Genomic DNA, 25,295 nt, shown 5'->3' on the forward strand with positions numbered 1-25,295 from the left:
ACAGCAAAGACTTTGTACACAAAAGATACTGTCCATTGAGTATAAGATCTTGCCTTATATATGTTACCACAAATTCATAATTTCATGGTTATGTGTAATAATGAAAATAAGCTGGATTTTGCTTCGCATTGGCACCTTTACTGAAATTCTTTGGGCATTTTCTTGGTTTTTAACCAATCTGATTAGGGGATTGTAGCTATTGGCTATCTTCTGGATATTGGAGATTGCTTAAGTAAATCCTATGAGACATTTTGACAAACTTAAAGATCTAACTCTCGGAATATTTCTTTCTAGAAATTCAAAATGTGCTAAATGTGTTTATTTTCTAAAATGCTAAGCTAAAAAGACAGTTCCTGCTTATGCTCTCTTTAGCTCCTGTGCAGGAAAGGCCCTCATGCAAACAGTATTGCTAATTCACCTGACCATATTCTCATTTTGTGAATTATGGTTGCATGTACTGTCCTTTGTGGTGCTTGTCTTTATCAATCAAGCATGTTCTTAATTCTCCACAGACTTTAAGTATTTGTAAATGTGAAGACTGATGCTAATACTGAAGCCCACCACACTACAGTCAGTCTCAGAAAGTACACCTTGACACGATCTTCAACTGTCAGTGCAAATTTTAAAATAGCTAATTTGTGACATTTATCCACAAGACCTTATTCTGGTTTCTAGATTGTGACTCTCCTTCTGGCTGAAGTACTGAGGTTTCATACTAATAGACACCATTTGTGCTATAGTCTAGAAGCCCAGTTACATCTTAAACTATCATATTTCCACCTGGCCTGGGTCAACTGTGACCACAATCAGCATAAGAGAGGGAATGGTGATGTTGAATGTCTATCTTAGACATCCTTCCCCCTATCTCACTACAAGAAACATCTATTTTAATAAAGCAGATTAAAAGTGGGAGTCCAGAGGACACCATCCCTGCCAGGTTAATGCCTGCATTGGATAACAATTATGCCCAACGATCACTGAACTGGTGAACCTTTCACTTATTTCAGGCATTGTCCCTAAGGAATGGAAGCGAGCCCTTGTCAGACCTATAAGGAAAAACACCGCCACACCTTGGTCTGACCTAACCAACTTAAGACCTATTTCCCTATTACCATTCTTGGGGAAACTTATAGAAAAGCATGTGAATCGCCACCTATCCGGACATATTGAACTTGCCAATACTCTAGATGACTCCCAGTCAGGATTCCGCCCCAAATACAGTACAGAATCCACCCTCCTGTCTGTTACTGATGACCTCCACGTGTACCAGGACAAGGGCCTCTCAGTCATCTTGGTTCTATTAGATCTGTCGGCAGCGTTCGACACCGTGTCCCATACCATCCTGACTCAATGGTTGTCGAACGCTGGCATTAAGAACAAAGCCCTTGACTGGTTGAAGAGTTTCCTATCTGATCGCACCCAGAGAGTCACCATGGGTGTGTATCGCTCAGCGGAAATAGAGATTTCTAAGGGGGTGCCACAGGGCTCATGTTTGAGCCCCACTCTTTTTAATATCTATGTGGCACCCCTGGCAGGAGTATTGCGTAGGTACGGCTTCATCCCCGTATCATACGCAGATGATACACAGCTCCTCTTTCCTTTTAAAACTCCGCTGAGGTTAGGAACTCCTTTTCTTCAGGCATGAAGGAAGTGGCAAAATGGATGTCTACCAACTATCTCCAATGTAATGTCAGCAAAACGGAGGTCATGTTGTTTGGGGAGGCTAAAATATTATGGACTCCGGAATGGTGGCCATCAGAATTAGGAGCAGTCCCTGAGCCTAAACAGGTCGTGAAGAATCTGGGAATTCGGTTTGATCACGACCTGTCATTAAAACAACATACAAGCTACATCTCAGGGATATACTTCCATACCATCAGTCTGATCCGCAAAGTCTTCCCACTTCTACCCGACTCTGTTAGTAAAACACTTGTCCAAGCACTGATCCTTAGTCGGATCGATTATTGTAATGGCTTGCTGCTCTCTGCAAACGAAGGAGTGTTGGCTAAGTTACAAGTCATTCAGAACACGGCAGCCCGCCTTGTTCTGAATGCTCCCCCGAGAACTGCCTCCAAGCCCCTCCTTGAACAGCTGCATTGACTCCCAATTCGACAAAGAGCCAAATTTAAAATATGCTGCCTGATCCATAAGTGTTTGAATGGACAGGGGCCGGTTTATCTTGAGCGGAAATTTGTTCCTTATGTTCCAGCACGATCCCTCAGATCAAGTAACGATCTCCTCCACGTGGTCCCTCGTGTCAAAAAGTCCAGACACGGAGGTAGAGCCCTGTCCACTACTGATCCCAAGCTGTGGAACAAACTCCCTCTGTCTCTAAGACAATGTCAAGAACATCTTACATTCCGAAAACTTTTAAAAACCATCCTGTTTAAAAATGAAATCTAATTCCATCTCTATACCACGCCCGCTGTCTTACCGGTTCCAAAAGCGCAGAGATACTCCAGATGGAGTGGATTCAAGCGCTATATAAACCAACAAATAAATAAATAAATATCTAGTGTGGCTTGCTTTCAGCTGTATCTTATTTCAGGCACTTAGGTGACAACATAACAGAAAACGTCATAGTCTAATCAACTGTACAGTGAAACCATCACGTAGATCAAATATATCCAAGGGCTTTAAAAATGAGTTATATGTGAATAGCTCACCTAATACAACAATTTAATGATACTTCCTCAATAACATTAACTGAATTTTAAATGAGCCAGGCGATATGTTTTTTGGAAAGCCAGACCAGAACAGAGTACCTTTGTTTACATTAGCATGATTCATGCAGAACTTGTCACAATTGCTTTAGACACTTATATGATATTTCAAATCAGAAGCTTTACTATTGTATATGTTTCTGTCATACATCCAAGTAAATACAGTTGAAGGTCCTTTGTACATGAGTGTTCTTAATATCCATACGATCAAGTGCACTCTGCACATAGTGGTCCACGGTTCGGTAAATGTATAGCCTATCTCAAAAGAGAACACCTTGCTCAGCTTCAAGTAACACTAGACACAATTAGCACTAGTTAATCATATTTCCCATTCTCATGAAGTATATATATATATATTTTTTTTGATAATCAACTTTATTGGTTTTATAAGAACAGAGAAAAATCAATGGTTGCAGATAAATAGGCATCAAAGGGAACATGACAGGGGTGATTGATGATACAAGTAGGGTCGTCCGTCAGAGTTTAACACAGCAGTTTGTACGGTGGTTACAGTGTGACATAGAGTAAAGGAAGACAGATTATCATGGTGGCAGTATATTAAACCATTTACCCCACACTTTGTTAAATAAGTCCGGACATCCTCTCGCCTCAAATAGGGCCTCCTCCTGGATCCCACACCAGTCACCTCCCCTCCTCCATCTCTGCACTGTAGGTGGCTTAGCCTGTGATCAATGCGCTGCTATGTCCCTCTTGGCCACCGCCACAGCTGTTCCCAAGAGGTGCTTGTCCATCCTAGAACCATCCAGGCCGTCAAAGACCCCCAACAGCATACGCATTGGATCGTGTGGAACCTCCCATCCCAAGGCCTGCATAAGCTCCAGCTCCACCTCCCTCCAGAACGGCGCCAGCACCGGACAACACCATACCATGTGATAAAAATCGGCAGGGGCTGAGGCACATCGCGGGCATGCTGAAGAGGGCTCAACCGGGCCCGTAATAGACGTGCCGGGGTGGGGTATGCCGCATGGAGGTAGTATAATTGAACCAGGCGCAGCTTGGAGGACGTGGTCAAGGTTTTGGGCACAATGAGGGCATCCCTCCAGTCTGCCTCTTCTAGGGGGCCCAGCCAACCCTCTCAGCAGGCCCTGAGCCGGTCTAGCAAAGCGGACCATTATTCACCAGGGATAGATAGATGCGGGGCACTCCCCCCTCTGCCTAGGTTCCCCATCTTCACCTGAGCCTCCAATGAGCTGAATCTGGAAGGGAAACAGGAGGCAAGACATGCAGGTAGAGGGCGTGTCTTAGTTGTCAGTACTAATAGAATTGGGAGTGAGGAAGAGCATGACGTTGCTGTAGGTCAGCGAAACAGCGGATGTGATCTCACCCCAGACATCTTCGAGCACTGAAACTCCAATGAGGTCCCACTTGCGGAACCCCTGCAGGGACGAGACCTCCTGCATCCTGCATGTTTTTTATTAGGAGTACAGTCAAACGTTTTGCAGAATTATGTGCAGAGGACATTACATCTACTTACTGAACTTATAAGTTTTTGGTAACTTAATATTTACCCTGTAAAGAATGGGTTATGGACAAAATAGTCCATTTGTAAATATTTAAATAATTGAATGAAACCACCCTAATTTCTAAGGTGGAGGACCAACTATAAAGGTAGAACGTAATCATTCTATCCCCACAGTGTATAGTCAATGGTTGCTTTTCATATCCAAAAAGAAAGCAACTTGCTGAGGAGTATAATAGAGAAACTCTATTTGCGTCCCCCACGTGATTCATGGTGTGAATTCCATTGCTTCATACCCTGAAATTGAACTTGATTTTCATTGGCAGTCTGCAGATGCAAGTCCTTTGGACCAGTACAGTAGTAACAAATTTGAGAAAACATTCTGGGCCCTATTCACAAAGGTACATTTCTACGTGTAAAAATACTCGTGCAAATCTACTACTACACTTGTAGTACACTTTTTGCTCTTCACCATTTCAGTGAGTGAAGTTACTCCAAAGTGTACACTTGAATGTCACAATCCCTTGAATTCTGGAGGGAAAGTCCACTACAGCATGATTTAGGAATAAAAAGTCACTACTGGTAACTTTTCACGTGTAGCCGAAGTCCTCCTCCTTCAGATAGAGCTATATCCGTAGAAAAGAACATGTAAAATGTAAAAGGTTTATTCAACATAAAAAAAATACTATTATTTTGATATAAAATAATTTAACCTTTTTATTTTAAATCTAGAACTAATGGAAAAAAATATTACACTCAATAACATACACCAGTGATTCTTATCCTTTTGACTTCTGTGGACTTGCATTTAATCATTACTGAAACCAGGGGACCCCCCACTGTATCATTATTGGAATCCTGAGACCCACAGTGAGTCATTACTGGGTGCCTAGGGCACAGGAGAAACCGCAAACCAATACATAAAACATACAGAAACAAGCATTCATCAAACAAATACGCAAATGATGAAACATTTTATTTTATTTGCAAGCAAATATAAAAAAAAACATTTCTATTTTCATATGAAGGTTGGAGCTTTTCTAAATTCAATAAGGCCACTCATCATCCCATACTATGTTCTGTTATAATGCACTTGGACTGCTTCAATGAATCAATCTGAGGATGCTAATTAAATTTTTAGCCTCCAATTTCAAATTTCTTCATATTTACAGAACGTTTAAAAATGTTTACTTGTACATTCTGCTTCTTTATTTAGATGAACTCTATTAATCTATTAATATTATTTAGTTTTCTAAGCAGTGGGCTTTACAGGCTCACAGGGGTCCCTGGACCACAGGTTAAGAAGCACTGACCTACGAATTTACTAAATAATCAATGTATCTAAATATATTTAGTAAATATATTAAAAAAATATATATATAATATATATTTTTTAAATCCCACATGTCAAAAAGAAATTGACTAATTATTTCATATATATTGACAATTATAAAAATGTATGTACAGAATGATTTTTTTTTAACCAAAGTTGAAAAGTTAATGTTATTTTAAATAGAAAAAGGTTTATCAATACATTTGAAAATAATGTAATAATGAATTATTACTTATATTAAAATGTTTAAGATTAAACAAATATATATTTAATATATCATATATCAAAACATCTGAAATAATTGTATTAATAAACATTGTTTCCTATGGGCTTTTATTTTAAGTTCCTTCTGCCATTGTTTTCCATGGGATTGTGTTGCAGTACTTGTGAGTGGCCATGTGTGGTGCTGCCCTTACTACAAGGGTGAGCTGGAGTACATTTATGGCTATTTGGGGACCTTTTTCTCGCTTGTAACCAGGGCCGGACTGGGAACCACAACCGGCCCTGGTAAAGTGCTCGGCCGGCCCCCCTTCCTCACTCGGGGGGATGGTGGGGCGGGGGTTGGAGGTGCCGCCGAGCTCTTTGTCGGGCCGGTTTTCGGACGATTTTGGTTCAGGGCCGATTTTGCAGCTATGCTGCAAAAACAGCCCTGTAACAAAAACAGCCCCCAGGGTCCCAAAACCGGCCCCCACCTGTGCGGCGCACCGGGGGAATGCCCTGTGCCCGCTATGGCCAGTCTGGCCCTGCTTGTAACTTTAGAAGTACAGTTTGTGACCAGCAATGGGCTTGCTTTCTTGTGGGTTGGTGTGTGTCTCTCCCGAGACACCTTCCTTCCTTATTTTTCTCTAAACCTCTTCTTAATCTTTCCTAAATCCCTCCCATTTAGGAGTAAGTATATTGCATTTTACAGTTACTCGCTGAGGTTCTACTCACATTTACCACTAAAATATATATTACATATAAGGAGATCCAGCACAGGCGGTGGAGATGCATTGCAATTACTTCTACGCTAATGTACCTGATTAGAGGTTACAGTATGATTTCTATATTTAACAGGTTTCCCCAGACTATTTTACATGTCAGTTCTAAAATACTTATAAATAAACTTTGGCCCACATTTACTAAAGTTGCACTTGCATTTGCAGGTTGCCGTGTTGCATTATGTGAGTGCTTGTATGATTTTTCAATAAATAGGGGCCATAGGTTTGCAGTTTGTTTGACCCCTAGTTTGCAGCTTCGGTAACAGGTTTGCAGGCTGTAGCTATTTCTGCATGCAAAGTTTATGAAATGTAAAGTATTGTTTGTTTTTTTCGTTTGGTAGTGGAAAACCAAATTCTTCTTGTCCTGCTGCAGTTCACTGATATCTGTATCATTCTGTGATACAACCCGGCTCTAACTTCATTAATTTTAGGTTCTGGCCCAGAGGCAGCTTTAGTGTCTTAACAACCTCATGTAATCACATTTATGAATACAAATGAATACACATATGTATACATATAGGGGCTATGAGTTAATGGAGTTTGCATTGTTCTGTTAAATTGTCACTCATATTTTGCTTCTGCCCTCCACTGCCTTCAACATTGTGCAATTTGCCAGCCAACCTTAGCTATTGGTTCTCCTCTTGCACTGCGAGTGACAGCATTTATCTTAATCACATATGCATCACATGTACACGTCCACTTAAAAAGTAGTGCACTTCAGTGCCAGGGTCTTTGGGCCAATCTTTCTTTTTATTTATATTTTTGTTAGTTTTTATTTTTCATTTCCGTTTCATTTGCTTGCAAAAACATTGCCCATTTCAAGGCCAGATGAATCAACTTTGCCAGTGCTTCTTTTTCTTCGCATTTCAGGCCTAAGCGCGTCCGTCATCAACAGCCACAATCCTAGGCCTAGTCCACTTCTTAAATCATCAGCTGAATTGAAGTTTTCACTTTCTAGGTAACAAACAGTATGTGAACTTACACAAATGGTCTTGGAGAGACAAAGGAAAGCAAACACTGTGCGAGAGCAAAGACCAAGCTGGAGAAAGAGGGATTTCGAGCCTATCTCACTGGGAGACTCGGCCATGGTTTTGGCTAACTGCAAATCCGTCTCACCAGAGGACTGCTGCCCCCCCCCCCCCCATGAATCTTGTAGTGTCTCTCGCCTATTGACAATCTGATATTTAATAAATTAGTGAACGCCTCCTTAGAGTCCACTACTGTCCCGAAGATGTGGATACAGGCCCTCCTTCTTCCACTGCTAAAAAAGCCTAATGCAAACCCTAAACGACTGCATTTTCAGATCAATCTTCCTCCTTCCTGCGGCAGTTAAGATGCTGGAAAAGGTGGCCAACAGACAGATCTGCCTGGTTTTGGAATCCAGCACCCTTCTGCACGACGAGCAGTCTGGATTTTGGCCATGATACAGCACTAGGACCTCCTTACTGGAATTAGGAAATTATCAAGCTCAACCTTGATGGGAGTGCATCAACAATGATCGTTCTTTTAGACCTGCCATCAGCTTTTGACACAGTCTTGCAGCCCATCCTTCTGACTCGACTAGGGAGGACTGGGATTCAAGGGAATGCACTGGCCATGTTCAGTTCGTATCTGGAGGATAGATCTCAGGCAGTGTTTCTGGCTCCCTTTGTTTCAGATTCCAAATCTCTCAAGTACGGGGCCCTAAACTTTAAATTTCTATCTCGAACGCCTGGCTAAGCTGGTGGAATCCTGGGGTTTGAATGTAGTATCATATGCTGATGACACACAGCTCCTGCTCTCTTTTCAGGATGAACCTCTTGATGCCCATAAGTCCTTTAACCCCTTCGACGCTTATGACGGAACGGTTCCGTCGTCATCGTCGGTTGGGCTGTGCTGATGACGGAACCGTTCCGTCATGACCACGCCCGGTTTTCGAACCTTCAGCACAGCACGAAAATTTGCGCCGCGCTGAAGGTGTTAAGGGCTGAATCAAAGCTGTGGGCGACTGCATGGGCAAAACCAGCCTAAAGCTTAATTCCGATAAAACAGAAATTCTCTTTTTTGGCACATGTATGATCCCTGATCCCCTTGGCTGGTGGCAAGCCACCCTCTCCCCATCATCTTGTGTCAGAAACTTGGGCATCAAATTTGACTCTGATCTGTCATTTGAACCCCAAGTCAAGGTGTCTTGGCCAGCTGCTTTGCCAAATTGAAGTCTTTTGGAAAGGATGCTACATTTGGTGCCTGTGCCTCCCGTAAGATTATTGTCCATGCCCTTGTTACAGCCAAATTGGACTATTCCAACAGTCTTTATCTGGGATTGCCAGTTTACCTTCTGCAACTGCTACAGATAATCCAAATTGCTGCCTCGCCCCTTATTCTCAAGGTCCCAATGCGTCACTCAGTGTCTGCCCGCCTCCGCCAGCTACACAGGCTCCCTGTAGCCAGTCACATCAGATTCAACGCTATAGTCTTCGCCTACAGAGCCTTAGGGGAACAAGAGACCACTGAACCTGAGATGCAGACTTAGGACCTATCACCAGATTAGATCCCTCAGGTCTAACTCACAGAGGTTCCTACACATCCCAAGACTCCTTTGGGCTAGGCGCGATTGGAGATCCTTCACCTCTTTGACTGGAAAACTGTGCAATTTGCTTCCATCCAGCTTATGACTTGCTCCCTCAGGAAGAATCTTCAGAAAAGGCTTAAAGACCCACCTGTTTAGTGCCTAGACTCGGGCTTGGTGCTTAGTTTCTATTTGTTTTCTAGGGCAGACCAGCTGTTAGCACCGGGACACGTCCTCAGGAGTAGTTGTGCAATCTACAAATGCCATTGTATTGTTTTGTATTATATTGCATTGTATGTCATATGCCATATTAAACCATCCACATTGTCCCTGAAACCCAAGGATGAACTTCTCCCATTTTGGGAGCTTGGCTCGCCCACTTTGGATTTGGCTTACTGTTCTCTTCATGTTCCATAGGTTTGCAGTTGAACTCTGAGCAGGATAAGTGGCATCACTATAATGTCATTCTCCTTCACTGAGCGTGGGAAAGATCTCTGCTTTCTGAAAGCTCAGGTATCAGGATTGTGGCAATAAAGTCGGGATGACTCCAGAATCAAGCCCCCCACCCATTCAAATGCTGCACTGTTTAGTGTTACATCATGATGGTCAGAAAAACATGTCTGTAGTAGTCAAATCCTGTTTGCAGAAAGATTGGGGGATGTCACAAACATATTCAGCGCCCACGCACAGTCTCAGAAAAGGTCCATGCACCAGTTTTGCTGAAACTGCATTTTCTACATTGCATATATTCATTCTGAAAAGCTTCATATTAGTGTACATGTAATACAGATCAGAAACAAGAAGAAGCAACCACTATTCTGTATTTCCTAGTATGGGCTTCAGCAAAACAAGTGTATGGAGCCGTCCTGGGCTTGCACGCTGACATAGAACACATTTGTCTTATTGCCCCAGCATCTTCAAGTTCAAAATTCATTCCCATTGCCTTTCTTTCAAAATGTAGTTTGGTGCTTACAGAGTTGAACCGTGGCAATATCACCCATACAAACCACTGTGGCTGCATTTAATGGGGGCTTATTGTGTCCTGAGCTTTTCCTTTGGGTGCTATAGCCATACTCTACCAGAGTCATCCTTTAGTAGCCTAGAGTTGCTATCGTGTGAGACAGCTTGGCTACTGGAAGGAGTTGCCTTTACCTCAATGCTTCCAAGATAGGGATACAGGATTGACCCCTATTATCCACCATACAAACTACAGAAGTGTGCAATGCATTCAAATACACACACTTAATATCTATATCTGGGAAACAGGTGTGAAACACCTATATTTCCGAGTACTGTGTTGGTATGCAAGCAGATTAAAAGATGTGTAATTTCCTATGGGTGTGATGGAAACTTGAGAAGTCTCACATGGTAAATTATGAACATGCTTTGATGAAGCTAGGCATGTCGTCATTCACATCTGTTCTGTGAATCAGGAACATACGTGTATTTCAACGCCGCTTAATGGCAAGAATTTTAAGTGATGGCTTTATCATCTAAGTGATCATTTTGTATTTTATGAATCTGTCTTCAAATCCAGTCTGTAGGAAAATGTCTGTGACATCTCAGTGAAACTGTGCATAATGATCATTGTGTTTTCTGTGTCTTTTTCTCTTCAGGACTTTTTTATTACAGGTGGTTTTGCCTTTCTGTGGCTAGTGGCAGCATCTGCCTGGGGCAAAGGTTTGATGGATGTGAAAACAGCCACACGTCCAGCCACGCTCATTGGTGCCCTGCAGCCGTGCCAGATCAAGGGAGCCCTGTGCACTGCCGGCACAGTTCCCTCGATGGGCCTTGCGAACATATCTGTGGTAAGAACTCCCTCATTGGAGGAGGGCAGAGGGTGAATGAAAAGGCGGAAGATAAACATACCTTAGGAGAGAGAGCATTCATGCAAGGCGCTCTAAGGGGTCCCAACATAGATATTGTAGACCATCCAGCAGATCTTCCTGGGAATGAACAAAATCCTCAGTCAGTGGACAAATTGGGGCATCATCCTGTGGTTTGCAGGTTTTTATAGGTGTAGTGTTGGCCATAATGAGCCGAACACAATTCAGGTCAGCAGTCTGCCGTTCAACAGAAACTTCCAAGAGTGACAGGAAAGGGAAAGCAGGGCCGGAAAGAGGGGTGTTGAGGATGAAGCAAAACAGTGTGGGGTCGTGGAGGGAAGCTCCTCATTCGTTAGGCCATGCGTAGAAGGTGGAGGGTATTACAAATAAAGAAAGTCATTCCTGCGATGGCGCGTCATCTCATCATTGAGGAGCCAGGTTACCCCCTCGTGCTCAATAGGTGCTTAAAAATTACAATGTAAAGACTGTAATAGAAAATTGGGTATATGGATTTTCTAGACACCTGGTGCCTCTGACAGGGAAATTTGGCATAGTGCAATGGCATCAAAGGTCTCAAAGAAACAACCGGAGTCTAATTGCACTGGGATAAGAGTGGAATCAGAAGACCTCTAATCACTGCCAACGACACTCAGCTGATCCTCTCCCTCACCAAGGAACCCATCACCGCCAAAACCAACCTCCATGAAGGAATGAAGGCCGTCGCCGACTGGATGAAGACCAGCCGTCTGAAGCTGAACTCGGACAAGACGGAGGTCCTCATCCTCGGCTCCAACCCTTCAGCCTGGGACGACTTCTGGTGGTCGACAGCACTGTGAGCCACCCCGACACCCACCCACCACGTACGCGACCTGGGAATCATCCTCGACTCAGCGCTCTCAATGACCAAGCAAGACAACGTCGTCTCCTCCTCCTGCTTCAACACCCTCTGCATGCTTCGCAAAATGTACAGATGGATCCCGACAGATACAAGAAAGATAGTCACCCAGGTCCTCGTCAGCAGCAGACTCGACTACGGAAACACCCTCAATGCAGGAGCCCTTCCCAAGCTCATCAAACGACTATAAAGCATCCAAAATGCCTGGGCACGACTGATCCTCGGTGTACCACACCACAGCCACATCACCCCCCACCTGAGAAAGCTGCACTGGGTCCCCGTCAACAAGAGGATATCCTTCAAGTTCCTCACCCACGCACACAAGGCACTCCCCAAGACTGGCCCAGCCTACCTCAACAGACGGCTCTCCTTCTACATCCCCAACCGCCAGCTACGCTCTGCCGACCTCTCACTCGCCACTGTCCCGCGCATCCGAAGAACAACCACCGATGGGAGATCCTTCTACCACCTCGCCGCCAAGACATGGAACACTCTCCCACTGAGCCTACAACGGACCCAAGACCTGCTGACCTTCAGGAAAATACTCAAGACCTGGCTGTTCGATCAGTAGCGCCCCCTCTCCCCCCCCAGCGCCTTGAGACCCTTGCGGGTATGTAGTGCGCTTTACAAATAATTGATTGATGGTACTCAAACCACATTGTACATCACAGTCTCTGCAGGAACTCCCCTTGCCTAATGACCCACTATAAAATTGTAATCACTTTGGTCACTTGTCCAGCCTATTTAATGCCTGGGCACCTAGAGCGAAATTAATGACCACTTAAGTCATAAGGTCAGCCCTCACAGATCTGAATAGGACCCATTATGTCAATGATTCAGCTCACATCTGAGTTTGCCTAAAGACTGAGCGAATGTTCTTTTCACTTTCTCAGTCCTGCCACATAAAATACCCTCTTCCACCTCAACCTCGAAGCCTGAGTCTCACTATACCCACCAGCACAAACCTCTCAGACCATTTTTGTAATATTAAAACCCCTGTGCCCCTCATGGGCAACATCAAGCAACGCTGGCCTCTGTAAAGTGGGGTTGCACCACTTTGTCACCATTCATTAATCCCCAAATAGCCCCTGCATGTCTCGTCCTTGACTACATGTTAACATACCAACATACCACACACACATAGCCTGGTTTCAATCAAATATATATATTTTTTAAGTTTAGAAATGCTTTATTAAGGACAATCCAAAAAGCAATTACAGAAGAATAAAGTACACAATCAAATTAATCCAAGCATACATATTAAATAATGTAGTATGAAACAACTTCACATTTCTATAAAATAAGAAGAAAAATAAAAATAAAAAACAGCCAAAATAAGTAAAGCAAATCTAGTGAACTGGGAACCAAAAACTTGAATTAAAAGATAGAAACTCATTACTAATCCATATCATTTTAACAATTTTAAGAAAAGAAGAAAGAAAAGAGCAGAAGGAGAAGGGAAGAAGGGGGAAAGGAAAAGAGGGGAAGAGAAGAAAAAAAACCTATAGTACTGTATATAATATTAGAGCAAACATTATCAGCAATTTAGTAATACCAATAAAAACCTAACACACACTCCGCTCTTTATGGGAGATCGAAATTAATAACATTAGATGTGGATTTAGCAGATTGCCTGGATAAAAAAGAGGTGAGTGGCAACTATAATAAATCTTTTTGAATCATTAAAGGAACAGTGATACATGAGCTTGCTCCTGTCTGTGATGGTGATAGAACAGATTCCACCAACCAATACAAGTAAATTTGGTTGTATCTTTCCAATTTGTTGCGATTATTTGTAAAGCAATAGCAATTATCAAATCAATAAACTTCCCACACATACCTTGAGAATGCCATAAGGGAGAAGAACCTCCTTAAAAAATATGCAAAATATCAAAAGAAATATTCGTGGACAAATGTTTGTTCAATTTATCCCTTATGAGTAACCAAAGCTTTTTCACCAAAGGCCATTCAACAAACATATGTAGGAATTCACTTTTATCATAAGCACAAGACCAATACTTAGCATTGTTAGAGAGCTTGAATTTGTGGAGGCTCATAGGGGTTAAAAATAATCTATTATAGAAATAATATAGTGTTTGAGCTATGCTTGCTGAATGAGAAGAAGTGTGAATCTTAGCCCTCATGGAATTCCAAGTTTGGAAAGAAAACTCTTGATGGAGATCCATTTCCAACATTAACTCAATGTTTAGTTATGTTCTTAAATCAGAAGAACCAATCGAAATCTTATATATGCCAGAAGCGTTCATTTGTGAGGAGAAATTCAATGTAAACGAGGGAAGGTGTGTTTATGTAAAACAGAAGTAGAGTGTTGGGAAAGAAATAGAAGTAGAGGAGTCTTGAAGTGTCGATAATAGGTGGCATGATAACAGGATTTGCCATATTTTTGCTAAATTTAGGAAAAATCTAACAAAGTATAAGACCAGTGGTTATAATTCCTTTAATAATCCACTCTTTCCATGAGAGAACTCTATTATTTAGATTTATGTGCTTATTGTTCCAAATAGGAGTTTGTGATATCATTTCAAAATGGGAATTAGAAGTAATTAAAGGTCTAACAATGGCTATATAATGAGTTTGTTTAGGAGAGAAAAAAACCTATGGGGGTTGGGAAATGTGAACTAAATCCCTAGAGGAAAATGGTATGAATTGAGCCTGCTCCAATTGACCCCAAATGGTCAACATTTCATGTAAATTCACTGAAAAGGAAGTCCAAATGTGTTTCAGTGTGAAAGCAGAAGAATACAGTCTACGATTAGGAAAATAAACCCTTCCAGTTTCTTTGGATTATGAGTGTGTATGATTTCCTTAAGCTCAACAGGGTTTTCAAAAGTTGTTGACTTGTCTTTGTATGTAATCTTGAAGAAACAAGGCTGATTAAGGCCATAACGAGCATTCATGGATCGAAGCATTGCTCTGAGATCCAGAAATTCCTTCTGATGATTAGCAGTAGCCCTGGAGACATCCTGACTTAAGAAAATCTTTTGACCATACCAAAGCATTTGTTTAGCTGCTTTAAGAACCATCATTTGATCAGAGTAGTGAAGTAAAAAAGCAATGATCCCTCGTGGTCTATTTGAGGTCGAGGCTTGTGAAGGACCAATCCTACGTGCCCTCTGAATATTGACGTCAACGGATTTTTTTAGGCCGACAATTTAGGAATATGAAGCTTCAAAAAATTGATCATATCGGGGCCTTCAGAACCTGGTATGCCATATATGCGTAGATTGTTGCGCCTGTTACTGTTTTCAAGGTCCTTCATTAACTTCTTTAACTGAATCACCTCTTTAGATAATATATCACCTTAAGCTACCACATCGTGAGCATCACTAACTCTCTGTTCAACCTCTGTAAGGCTTGAGTCAAGACAAGACCATTTTTCCTCAAGTCTTTGAAGCGCTGCATTGCTATCTGCCATAAATGGTCTCATATTTCTCATTTCAGCCATAATAACCTCCAGTGTCAAAGGCAATGGTGATTTATTCAGAGAATAAGGATCTTTTTTACCCTTTTATTAACGTTACCATCAGACTCTTTGCGACCATTAGTGTTAGAGGTGATATAAGCCTGTGATTTAGATAGAGTTGAATTGAATTGGCTTATGTAGCCTTTCTAACAACCACGAAGACAACAAAAAAGAAGTAAAAGCCAAGTTGTGCAGTTGTAATAAAATGGCCCACTATATAAAAAACATGTAATTTAAAAATCTTATGTAGAGTCACAGCAATGGCTAGGAATGTGCAGATAATTAAAAATATCAACCAATGTGCCTTTATAAAATCTCCATGACAGACCAAGCCTGCCCACTGAATAATGAGCACGTTATATTAGAGGAAAAACAAACTCAATGAAGATGTCTCCAGTTTAGGAGAGTGACATGCACCTATGGACCCATGAAGGCAGGTCGGAATGTAGACGCGTTGAATCCTTAGGGAAAAATGAGCCAAAAGCTTATAAAATAACGTCCATACTCTGGAGTGTGATGGGAGCGGCGGGGAACTAACTTCAAAACAACAAACAGACTGTTTAAGGGTGTAAAAACTTACCCCGCAGCCCCCAAGAGCTTCCAACGCAATCTGGCATGTCTGGTTGAGCCGCATACTCGAAATAAGCGTTCCTCCAGGCAAAAGGTTCCTCTGTGCTTCAGGAGGAATGCTAATGAGCGGCCATCTTCTCTCGCCACCGCCCACAAACCTTATCAGATATATTTTATCTCCATACATTTCCTATCATTTTCAAGCTTTTATTTCAAATCTTCCTCATCTGGCACCATCATCACCCTGGACAAACAGCCCACCAAGTAATACTCTTTGCCTGCAACGTATTCAATGCAAAATTGTACTCATGTTAGTTGGGCAACCACCTTGTTATAATTGGTGCGGCCAAGCCAGACCTCTGTAGGGTGTGGAAGAGGGATCCTTTTATTGTCACCCTGATGGAGAATGCCTGCCAATGTGTCTTAAAATATATTTAGGGCTGTCTGTTTCATAAATAAATATCAACAATTGGTGCCCTTCGTAAGATACAAAACACATAACAGGCACTGAGCACTAGCAGTTTTGAGGCATTTTAGGGTTACCTGATATATTATCAACCCCCACTGATATTCATCACTCCATTCAAACATACATTCCTTCATAAAAAAGTTTTCTCTTGGCTCTAGTCAAATGTTTAAAAGCAGGAATAAAACTTTGGTTAAATTCAATTAATGACTGATGTTTAAATATAGTTGACTTTATCGGCTTGAGGCAAAAATCTTGTTAGGGGCATACCTAAGTTCCATTTTGGTAGTAGTCTTTAACCTGTTATATAGTATGCCTTTTATGTGACACTCTTCCCTTTCCGCACCATATATCAGTCTACTTGAATCAATGGACTATGTGAAAGGACTAGCTTTTGGACTGTGAATACAGTAGTATCTACATGGATGTTATTAATTGAGTTGTGCCTTTCATTAACTATTGAATGAGCTTATATGTAACTATGTATTTGTATGAGGTTCATAGGTAGTGGGATCTCAGGAGTGCGAGCACCACAGTTGTGAACTTTGAAATAACTACCAACCAGTGTCATGGACTATAGCCATCGCTGCTTTTTTTTGGTTGTTTTTTCTTTCTCAGCCTGACTGTCATCCACACAACCACAGCCTAGAATGAATTCTTAACTGACGCTAGTTTCTTGGCCAAACAAAGACAAATACAAATAAAAGCACACCTAAGAATTTTGACTCCTGGCTCTTACTATAAATACTGCTTATGCTCAGAAATATGTTTACTGTAGATTGCTGTCTAGAGTCACTCTTTGGTTTTTCTTTACAGTTATTTGGGTTCCTGAATTTCCTACTCTGGGCTGGAAACCTATGGTTCATCTACAAAGAGACTGCTTGGCACAAGCAGCCCCCAAATGCTGAGAATGCGTTGGAGCGTGGTGAAGAGGAGGAGAGGCAATGAGAATTGTATGTTACCCTAGACTGGACTGCACCTTCTCCTTTCCCTGCCCATCCCTGAGCTCCCACTACACTCTCAATTACATCCCAGGAGAGAAGCATCAGCATTGTGGTATGCCACGCTAAGACTGACTACTAGAGCGTTCCAAGGCCTGGTCTAATATCCATTGTCCATATATGATAAACCACTAGGCCTTGTTGCCATCATGACCTGCTCGAGTATCATGGGATGGAAATGTCTGGCACACCCATTTCCTCATCATGGATCATTCAAATACCGGGCTTACTGCAACTAAAACTGCTTTGTGTTTCATTCTCCACACCTTTGTTCTCTGCCTTGATGCTTCAATTGCTAATGTTGCCTGGCCCATACAGAGGCTGCTGTCCTGCACGTGGCTCCTGCTCCACACTAGGGTTGATGAGCTATACCAGGGGTACTGTTCTATCCTGGGGTTAGCACCCATACTGAAATACGTGTTCCTCTTCCGTGGCTCCTGTCAGCATCCCGGGGCACTTACCCCTGTTCCAAAGCACCTGACCCTTATTGGGATGACTTTCCAAAACTTCACCTAGCTGTCCAGTTGGACCTGTCTAAGGGTGGAGATCTCAATAGCATGGCTAAAGCCCTGCGATCAGAATTTCCGATGCTGTCCTCCCAGTATGACTGGCCCGGGAGGTAATACGAAGAGTGACAACGTGAGGACAGAGATGGACTGGCAGGACAGAAGAAGAAGATGCAATTACCTGTAGAATCAGGTCTCCAGATAAGGGTTGCACCGCCCTGATTTACTCCTGGAATCTGGCCTATACACTCATATCTTCATCGCTAAACTAAGATAGTGAATAACAATTATGTTTTTTTGTTGATTTCCTCATATCAGCATCAAGACCCCTCACCTACACAAGAAGGCGGAACTTAGTCACATTATCGTAACAGGGTATTTTAAGACCTTTGTTAAATGTGCATCACAACAAAAATATGCTAGCCTTCATTAAAATTTGTATTTTTTTATAATCAATCATAACCCATGTTACTCCCTATTGTTAGAGCCAGTGCAAGCCCTTATTTGGAGCCCAGTCCCAGATGTGGGGGGGGGGGCACTGTTATTAAGGAGAGCAATGCTTGCCTCAAAGTGTTTTCAAAAAACAAAATGTCTTTTTGCTATGATTTAAATATTTGAATTATTTTTAAGAAGGAATCCACCTAGTCCCTCATCACACCCATGTACCATAACAGTGAACACACAAACACAACCAACAGCTATCAGATTGTGTCAGTGCTTCCAGTTGCTGGACTGCCATCAGTCTGATTTACATGGTTTAATATAAAAAATCAGTTTTTATTCATCTTGGATATCTATAGACTTTCATAATGGTTCCTGGGGTTGGTCCTATGGTATGACATCTCATGCTCATGAAGTGTGTCCCATAACAGCAAGTCACACTCTCTTTGTCATGAGTGAACAGAGGGATGGCATGGCAGCTCCTAGGCAGGGGGATGTATATAATCGGTAGGATCAGAGTCACCTTCTTCAAGGACAGATTGGGGTTCCTTGTGCTGAACAGGTGGGCACTGAAGCCTGATCCCTTCTCGGCTCCCTCAACCTCCAGCCCCCCAACTCCTCTCTCAGGTTATGAGGAATCAAAGGAAAGGCAGACTCCAGCACTCCACCACACCATACACTGAGCTCGATGGCTGTACAGGCTTGATTCAGAGTTGGGCTGTAATGGAAAATCTGCTCATTTCTGGAGGAAGAGCCAAATCCAGAGTTGAATGAAGGAAATTGAACCTAACAACAAATTAGGCCTTTATGTTAAAAGAATACCTGATGTCCAAACCGTGAGTTTACAGGTGTGGATGGCCTTGAATCCGCAGTGGATCTGATCACTCCAAACACCTCCTGGGTTCCCTGAGAGTCCATGGGAAAAATCAGTGCACACTGGCATAACCACACCAAGGTGAGGTTTGTATACAAGTCACAGCCATGTAATAAAGAGGGCAATGTGTACTGTTCTCACCCTCCTGGGTATTTTAATGCACTGGCAGTGTATATTCCTATAGAGGTATGTACTAAAAGAGGCAGTGTAGACTTCCCTCCATTACAGCATGCCCTCCATTAGGTGGCCAGTGTGCACAGAAATCCTTCATGGCTGTTTCCAGTACTAAGGCATGTTTTCCCATCTGAAATCAGACATCCCGCACCTCTCTCCTATAGGTGTTTTGGCCAGGACATAATATTTTACCCTTTGTCCCATAGTGCAGAGTGACCACATTGTTGGGGGTTCTCACTTCTCAGGATCGAGGAGCGAAGTATGAGGAAGGTGTGTGTGAGGGTGCTGGTGTGTGTGTGAGGGTGCTGGGCGATGGGGGCATGTACTGACCGTGTAAAAAGGGGCTGAAGGGATCAAACAAATGTCATCCTCAACAACACGTATGTTGATTCAATTTTTAGTTTTCAAACAACAAATATACATTATAAAATGTTAATAAAATGAAAAAAAATGAAACATGTTTGTGCTTTATTTTTGCGGCTGTCTTATTCAATGCAGAACACCCAGATGTTAGGCCAAAGGTTCCACTTTGAGCACTACGGACAGTGCGTGCGATGGATTATCCCTCCCCTGTTTACTCCTTCAATAGCTACTGATACACTGGAAATGTCTGGTAATGCATCTAAAAAGTATGAGACAGCGGTGACAGAATTATGCAGCAAGTAAAAGAAAAAAAACCCTCAACATGCTGTACAATTAAGGGCATATTGTGCGGCACAGACTGTATAATTTTACATCTTGCTTGCACGGCATTTAAATACATAGCCCATTGATACAAAATGCATACTGGTGCTTCAGAGATGCTTCTTAAGAGAGGCATCAATACACATTTAGCAAATAGTATTCAGAAGCAATTAATGTGTACTTTCATGGATGTAAAGGAGCACCATTCTATAACGTCACAATGTCTAGAATATTTTGTGTAGGGAACATACACTGCTGCGTTTAGAAGCACACAAACTTGTGTACTAAAATGTGACCATCTTTTCATCTTATCCATATATGTCCTCTGGTGGTCGGTACCATGTAAATTTGTTGTCATACCAATAGGCTCGATTGAGCTCCTGTTTCAAAGACAAGACACCCCCACTGAAAACTGTGCCCATGATATACCTATTAGATGACTGGATTTTGTATACCCTCTTGAAATAGCTGCTGGTTTGAGAACATAGCTGTGCAAATGTGAACTGGAACCAATAATTAAATAAGAAATGTTAATGGTTAAAAATAAAACCTTATTTCTACAATTTGATATATATTTATGTAGTAAATGAGTCCAAACGTAGAGGTAAAGCTGAAGTCCTTTTAATCAATACAGGAGATAGGCGAGAGCGGACTCTTCCAGGCAGGATACAGAATGTAACTGCTTTGGTACACAAGACCCGCTCAAGGAGAAACATGGAATAGGAACATGAAAGCATTCTAGTAATATTCTAGTATTACACATCTTCTTCCTTTCCAAACAATGAAAGTGAAACCATGTATACAACAGTAGTATAAAATGCACAAAAAAAATACAAAAAACAAAAAAGGAAATAAAATAAAAACATCACGCTATGATTTAACAGACACAATATGATTTAACAGACAAAGTCCTTAAGATTCACAGGTGGTTTGAGACATCTATTCAAATGTGAGGAAGCAATGCTCTCCAAGTTGGGCATAGTAGACTGGTTGGAAGCCGCTGGAATGAGAGAATCACCACCACCAAGAGTAGAGCCTAAGACCCTGGGTTTAGTACAGCCTAAAGGGTCCTGGGCCATCATATAACCACTGTTACTGGAAATACAGTCATGTTTGTTCTGCACCAGCCGATCATTATCTTTTTGATACAGTGCCACACGTCGAAAATTCCAACACTCACCGTGATTCCGAATAACACAGTGATTTAGGACTTTCTTAACAGTGAAAGAACCTTTAAATTTAGAAAGACCTCTCCCTATTCTGCCAGTTCTAATCTTAACCTGATCACCAATGCTAAAGCGACTGGCTTTGATAATGGGTTTGGGTGGTACAAATTTAAGATCATGTAGAGAAACTAACTGTTTCATCCAAGAAGGAAACAATTTTGTTCCTGGGGACCTGCCCCTCTTCAACTCAAAAGGAGATTTTCCGCTTATCATCAACCAATTTCCGTACAATACACCCATTGGCTGAGGCCATTTGAATAATTCCTTTAACAACTTTGTTGGCTCTCTCACACAAACCATTTCCTTAGGGGTTCTAGAGAGAAATGCGATGATGAGAGATTCTACAATTTTTAAGAAAGTTTGCATGTTATTAGAGACTAACTGTGTGTCATTATCTGTAATGAGAACAGAGGGTATACCCTCGTCTCTGAACAATTTGCTTAAAAACTTTTATGGTAGTCTCAGTGGTGATGTCATTGGAAAAATGAACCACAAGCCATTTAGAGAAAAGATCCACCACAACAATACCAAACCTATCAGACTCATGTAATTCTCCATAAGACAGATGAAATCTAAACAAATAGTGTGCCAGGAGAAGACAGGATTGGTAACATGAGCATCATCAGATTTACAAACCACTTTAAGTCTCTGTCCCCTTCTTTGCAAACAGGACAAATCACCACCCAATCCACAACTTGTGCATCTAGACCAGGCCACCAGAAATGATCTTTGAGACGTCTTTGAGTAAGACTTTGAAACAGATGTCCTTCATGTGCTAAGGTCAACATTTTTCCACCTAATGCCAAACAGGGGAATGAACTTTTCAAGAATGTAGTCACTACATAAGGACAGCTCATCCAAAAATGTGAAATACTGTCGTACAGACACAGAGAGACAACTCTACCTCCCAGGGTTGGATTTGAACAAAGTAATTACCTCTTGTAAGGTGTGATCACTTAACATCTCACGCTTCCAATCATTTGCATCAAACACACCCTCACCAACAAAAATTGCATCATCAATGGTAGCCACTGCAATGTCTTCATTAAACTGAGCACCAACAGGGTTAGACACAGGACGCCAATCAACAGACAGTCTGGAGAGACAACCGGCCTGAATGTTCCTCCACCCTTGAATGCGTTCCACTTGATATTGGAAACATTGAAGTTTGGCTGCGCTAGTTTGACCAGTCTTGCAGAACCTTTCCCGGTACCAGTAGGAGATGACATTTTAATTAAAGGTTTGTAATCAGTTTGAAGAACAAATTTGGTGCCCCACAGATAAGTTCTAAAATATTCAACAGCCCAGGCTGCAGCAAGTGCCTCCCTTTCGATGACAGAAGAATGTTTTTCCGCATAGGTTAAAGTCCTTGAGGAAAATGCTACAGTCTTCCCGCAACCAGAAACTATTTGAGATAAAGTTGCTCCCAAACCTGTTGAGCTGGCATCTACAGTCAAAATGGAGTTGCGATGACATCAAAAGGGGAGAGAACATTAGCCTCACAAAATTCTTTTTTTAAGTGGTCTAAACATTCTTGATGCTGACAAGACCAAACAAAACATACTCCTTTTTCCAAAAGTGAACGCAAACAGATCATTTTGTCTGAATTCTTTTTTACAAATTTAGAGTAATACTCTATAAGACCCATGAATAAATAAAGTTGGTCTTTATCAACTGAAGAAGGAGCTGAACTTATGGCATTACACAAGTTTTCATTTGGTTGGACTCGAGAAGAGCTAATATTGTAGCCTAAATAGTCAATTTGATCAACCAAAAACTTACATTTCTCCTTGCGGAGTGTTAGACCTGCCTTATTCAATTTATCTAGAACAACTCTAAGAATGGCGTTGCGTTCCTCAACTGATTGACCATAAATGAGTATGTCATCCTGAAAGTATATAGTATTTTCCACAACCCTTGAATATATCAGAGACACTGGCAGCCGATATCAAACCAAAGGGTAATCATGTGAATTGAAAAGTGCCCTCTGGCGTGATGAAGGCAGTGAGGTGTTTGGAGTCACTATGAAGTCTGATCTGGTGATATGCACTTTTGAGATCAAGTTTGGAAAAGACCTTGGCACCCTTGAGAGTAGAGACTACTTCTGTGGAATTTGGGGAGCGGAAAAGTATCAGCGACTACACATTGGTTTAAGGAGCGCAAACCTCAATTTTTCCATCTGCCTTCTCAGTGATAACAACCGAAGAAATTCATGGAGAAGCCTTTACAGGCTCAATAACACCAGTATCAAGCATTTCTTTGATGAGATTTTTGACCTCACCTTTGACGACAATGGGGATACGCCTGACTTTATGTTGAACTGGCACTGAATTCTCTTTAAGTAGAATGCGAGGAGAAAGACCCTTGTGCTGTCCAAGCTCCTCTCTGAATACAGCATGAGCTTCTTGAGAATGCTGTCCAAACTCGCATCCTAAACTACCATGACTTGCATGGGCGCCCTAGGGTTTACTATGATGTGTAAATCAGTTCAGTTTCAGTTAAAAAATAAGTTTATTTAGAGCATTAGGTGTTTAAACAACAGCTCATACATTAACATTTAAAAGCATCTACACATAAAATATCATAGTCATAAAATCATGATATCCTTAAAACTTCATGCGTATTTTTTTTTAAAAAACAGATACATTTCATTTTAGATTGTGACCCACCTTACCTTTAAGCCTCTAATGCAGCAGGGAACTTATATACACCCTGCATATATTTCCCAATGGCTATCGCAATATCTAAATTTTCCATTTCGGCAAGAAGCTCCCATGCTTGTAAGCGCGCCCTTACATCATACTGTAAAAAGATCGGACGAAGGATTAATTTACGTATTTTTACATTTTTTTTACAATCCAATAAAATATGTCAAATATTACATTTCATCCCTATCTTACTTATACATTTACCATCTGGTTGCATTAGTCCGGATTTTATAGCACTATTTGTCGCATCCGGGTTAATACCAATTCTTATCCTAAGCACTTCCATTCTTAGCCAACGGTTTGCTAATGTGTCTAGGTAAGGATAGCTTATGTCTTTCTCCCAGCTATTGCGCATCCATTTTACAGAGTCTTTTTTACTTAAATACTCCCGATCTAATGCTCTAGACAATTCTTTTTCCTGCATTTTACGTAAACTCTTTGCTATTTTAAATTGCAATGTCTTCGGATCTATTTTCACATTCAGGTGATCGCAAATGGTTTGAAGTTTACTCCTTGTGGCTTTAGCCCATTTTAGCTCACTAGATTGAATTTCTTTCATGCACCATTGCGACACCTTTGTAACTTCCTCAAGACCCAAGCAATTCCAAAATCTGAGTAGACTTAATTGCACCTGAACATTCCATGCAGTCAGGACTAGCTCCAATCTAATATCCTGGACCATTGCCGAGATAGGGAGGGCCAGTAAAGATTTTAAACATTTCACTTCTTCTTTATCCCAGGAGTTTTTACCATCAATGCAAAACATTTCTGAGCTATATTAGAGTTGTGGGGGAATCATTGCTTTATAGGCCGTCAATAATGGCTTATGGGACATATCGCCATTACTTTGATTAAGTCTTTTCAGCCCACATACTGGCATATGTGCTTTTATTTTCTGTGCCTCCAAATGGAAAACCCCACTTCAAAGAGTGTGTGAACCATATTCCAAGGTATTTGTATTCATTTACAAGTTTGGTTTGGCCCAAATACCAACTACACATTGTATTCCTTTACCCGAAGCACAACATTTTAGTTTTCTCCATGTTTACTGTTAGTCGTTTTACTGAGCAGTATGCGCTGAATGTATTCAGATTTCTTTGTAGACCCACCTCGGTTTGATTCAGAATTACTAGGTCATCGGCATACAGTAAACAGGACAGATGCCTTCTGTTGGACCTGCGATGGGCAAGCCCAGCACAAAGGGGGTAGCTTGGCTCAAGTGTCAAGGCAAGTGAAGGCTATCGTGTTAAGCCGGCTTCGAACCAATAATATCTCCTTGAACAACCACCAAAAAGAAGGACACCACACCACTGTTGTAGAAAAATACGATTCCTTTATGTAAAAATTCTCTGTTGTGAATGGGGATCAATTAGAAA

General features: G+C 41.6%; 1 protein-coding gene across 1 annotated transcript in view; it reads left to right on the forward strand.

The window, feature by feature from the left end:
* SYPL2 (synaptophysin like 2) overlaps positions 1-19,757 on the forward strand; it is a 75,292-nt gene extending 55,535 nt beyond the window's left edge. The window contains exons 5-6 of the mRNA XM_086923561.1: positions 10,681-10,872; positions 17,122-19,757. Coding sequence (XP_086779687.1) covers positions 10,681-10,872; positions 17,122-17,253 — 324 coding nt within the window. The 3' untranslated portion in view covers positions 17,254-19,757. The remainder of the gene's footprint in view (positions 1-10,680; positions 10,873-17,121) is intronic.
* Positions 19,758-25,295: the final 5,538 nt, after the last annotated feature.

The sequence above is a fragment of the Lissotriton vulgaris genome, chromosome 5, assembly GCF_964263255.1.
Source record: "Lissotriton vulgaris chromosome 5, aLisVul1.2, whole genome shotgun sequence".
NCBI classification, from domain to species: domain Eukaryota; kingdom Metazoa; phylum Chordata; class Amphibia; order Caudata; family Salamandridae; genus Lissotriton; species Lissotriton vulgaris.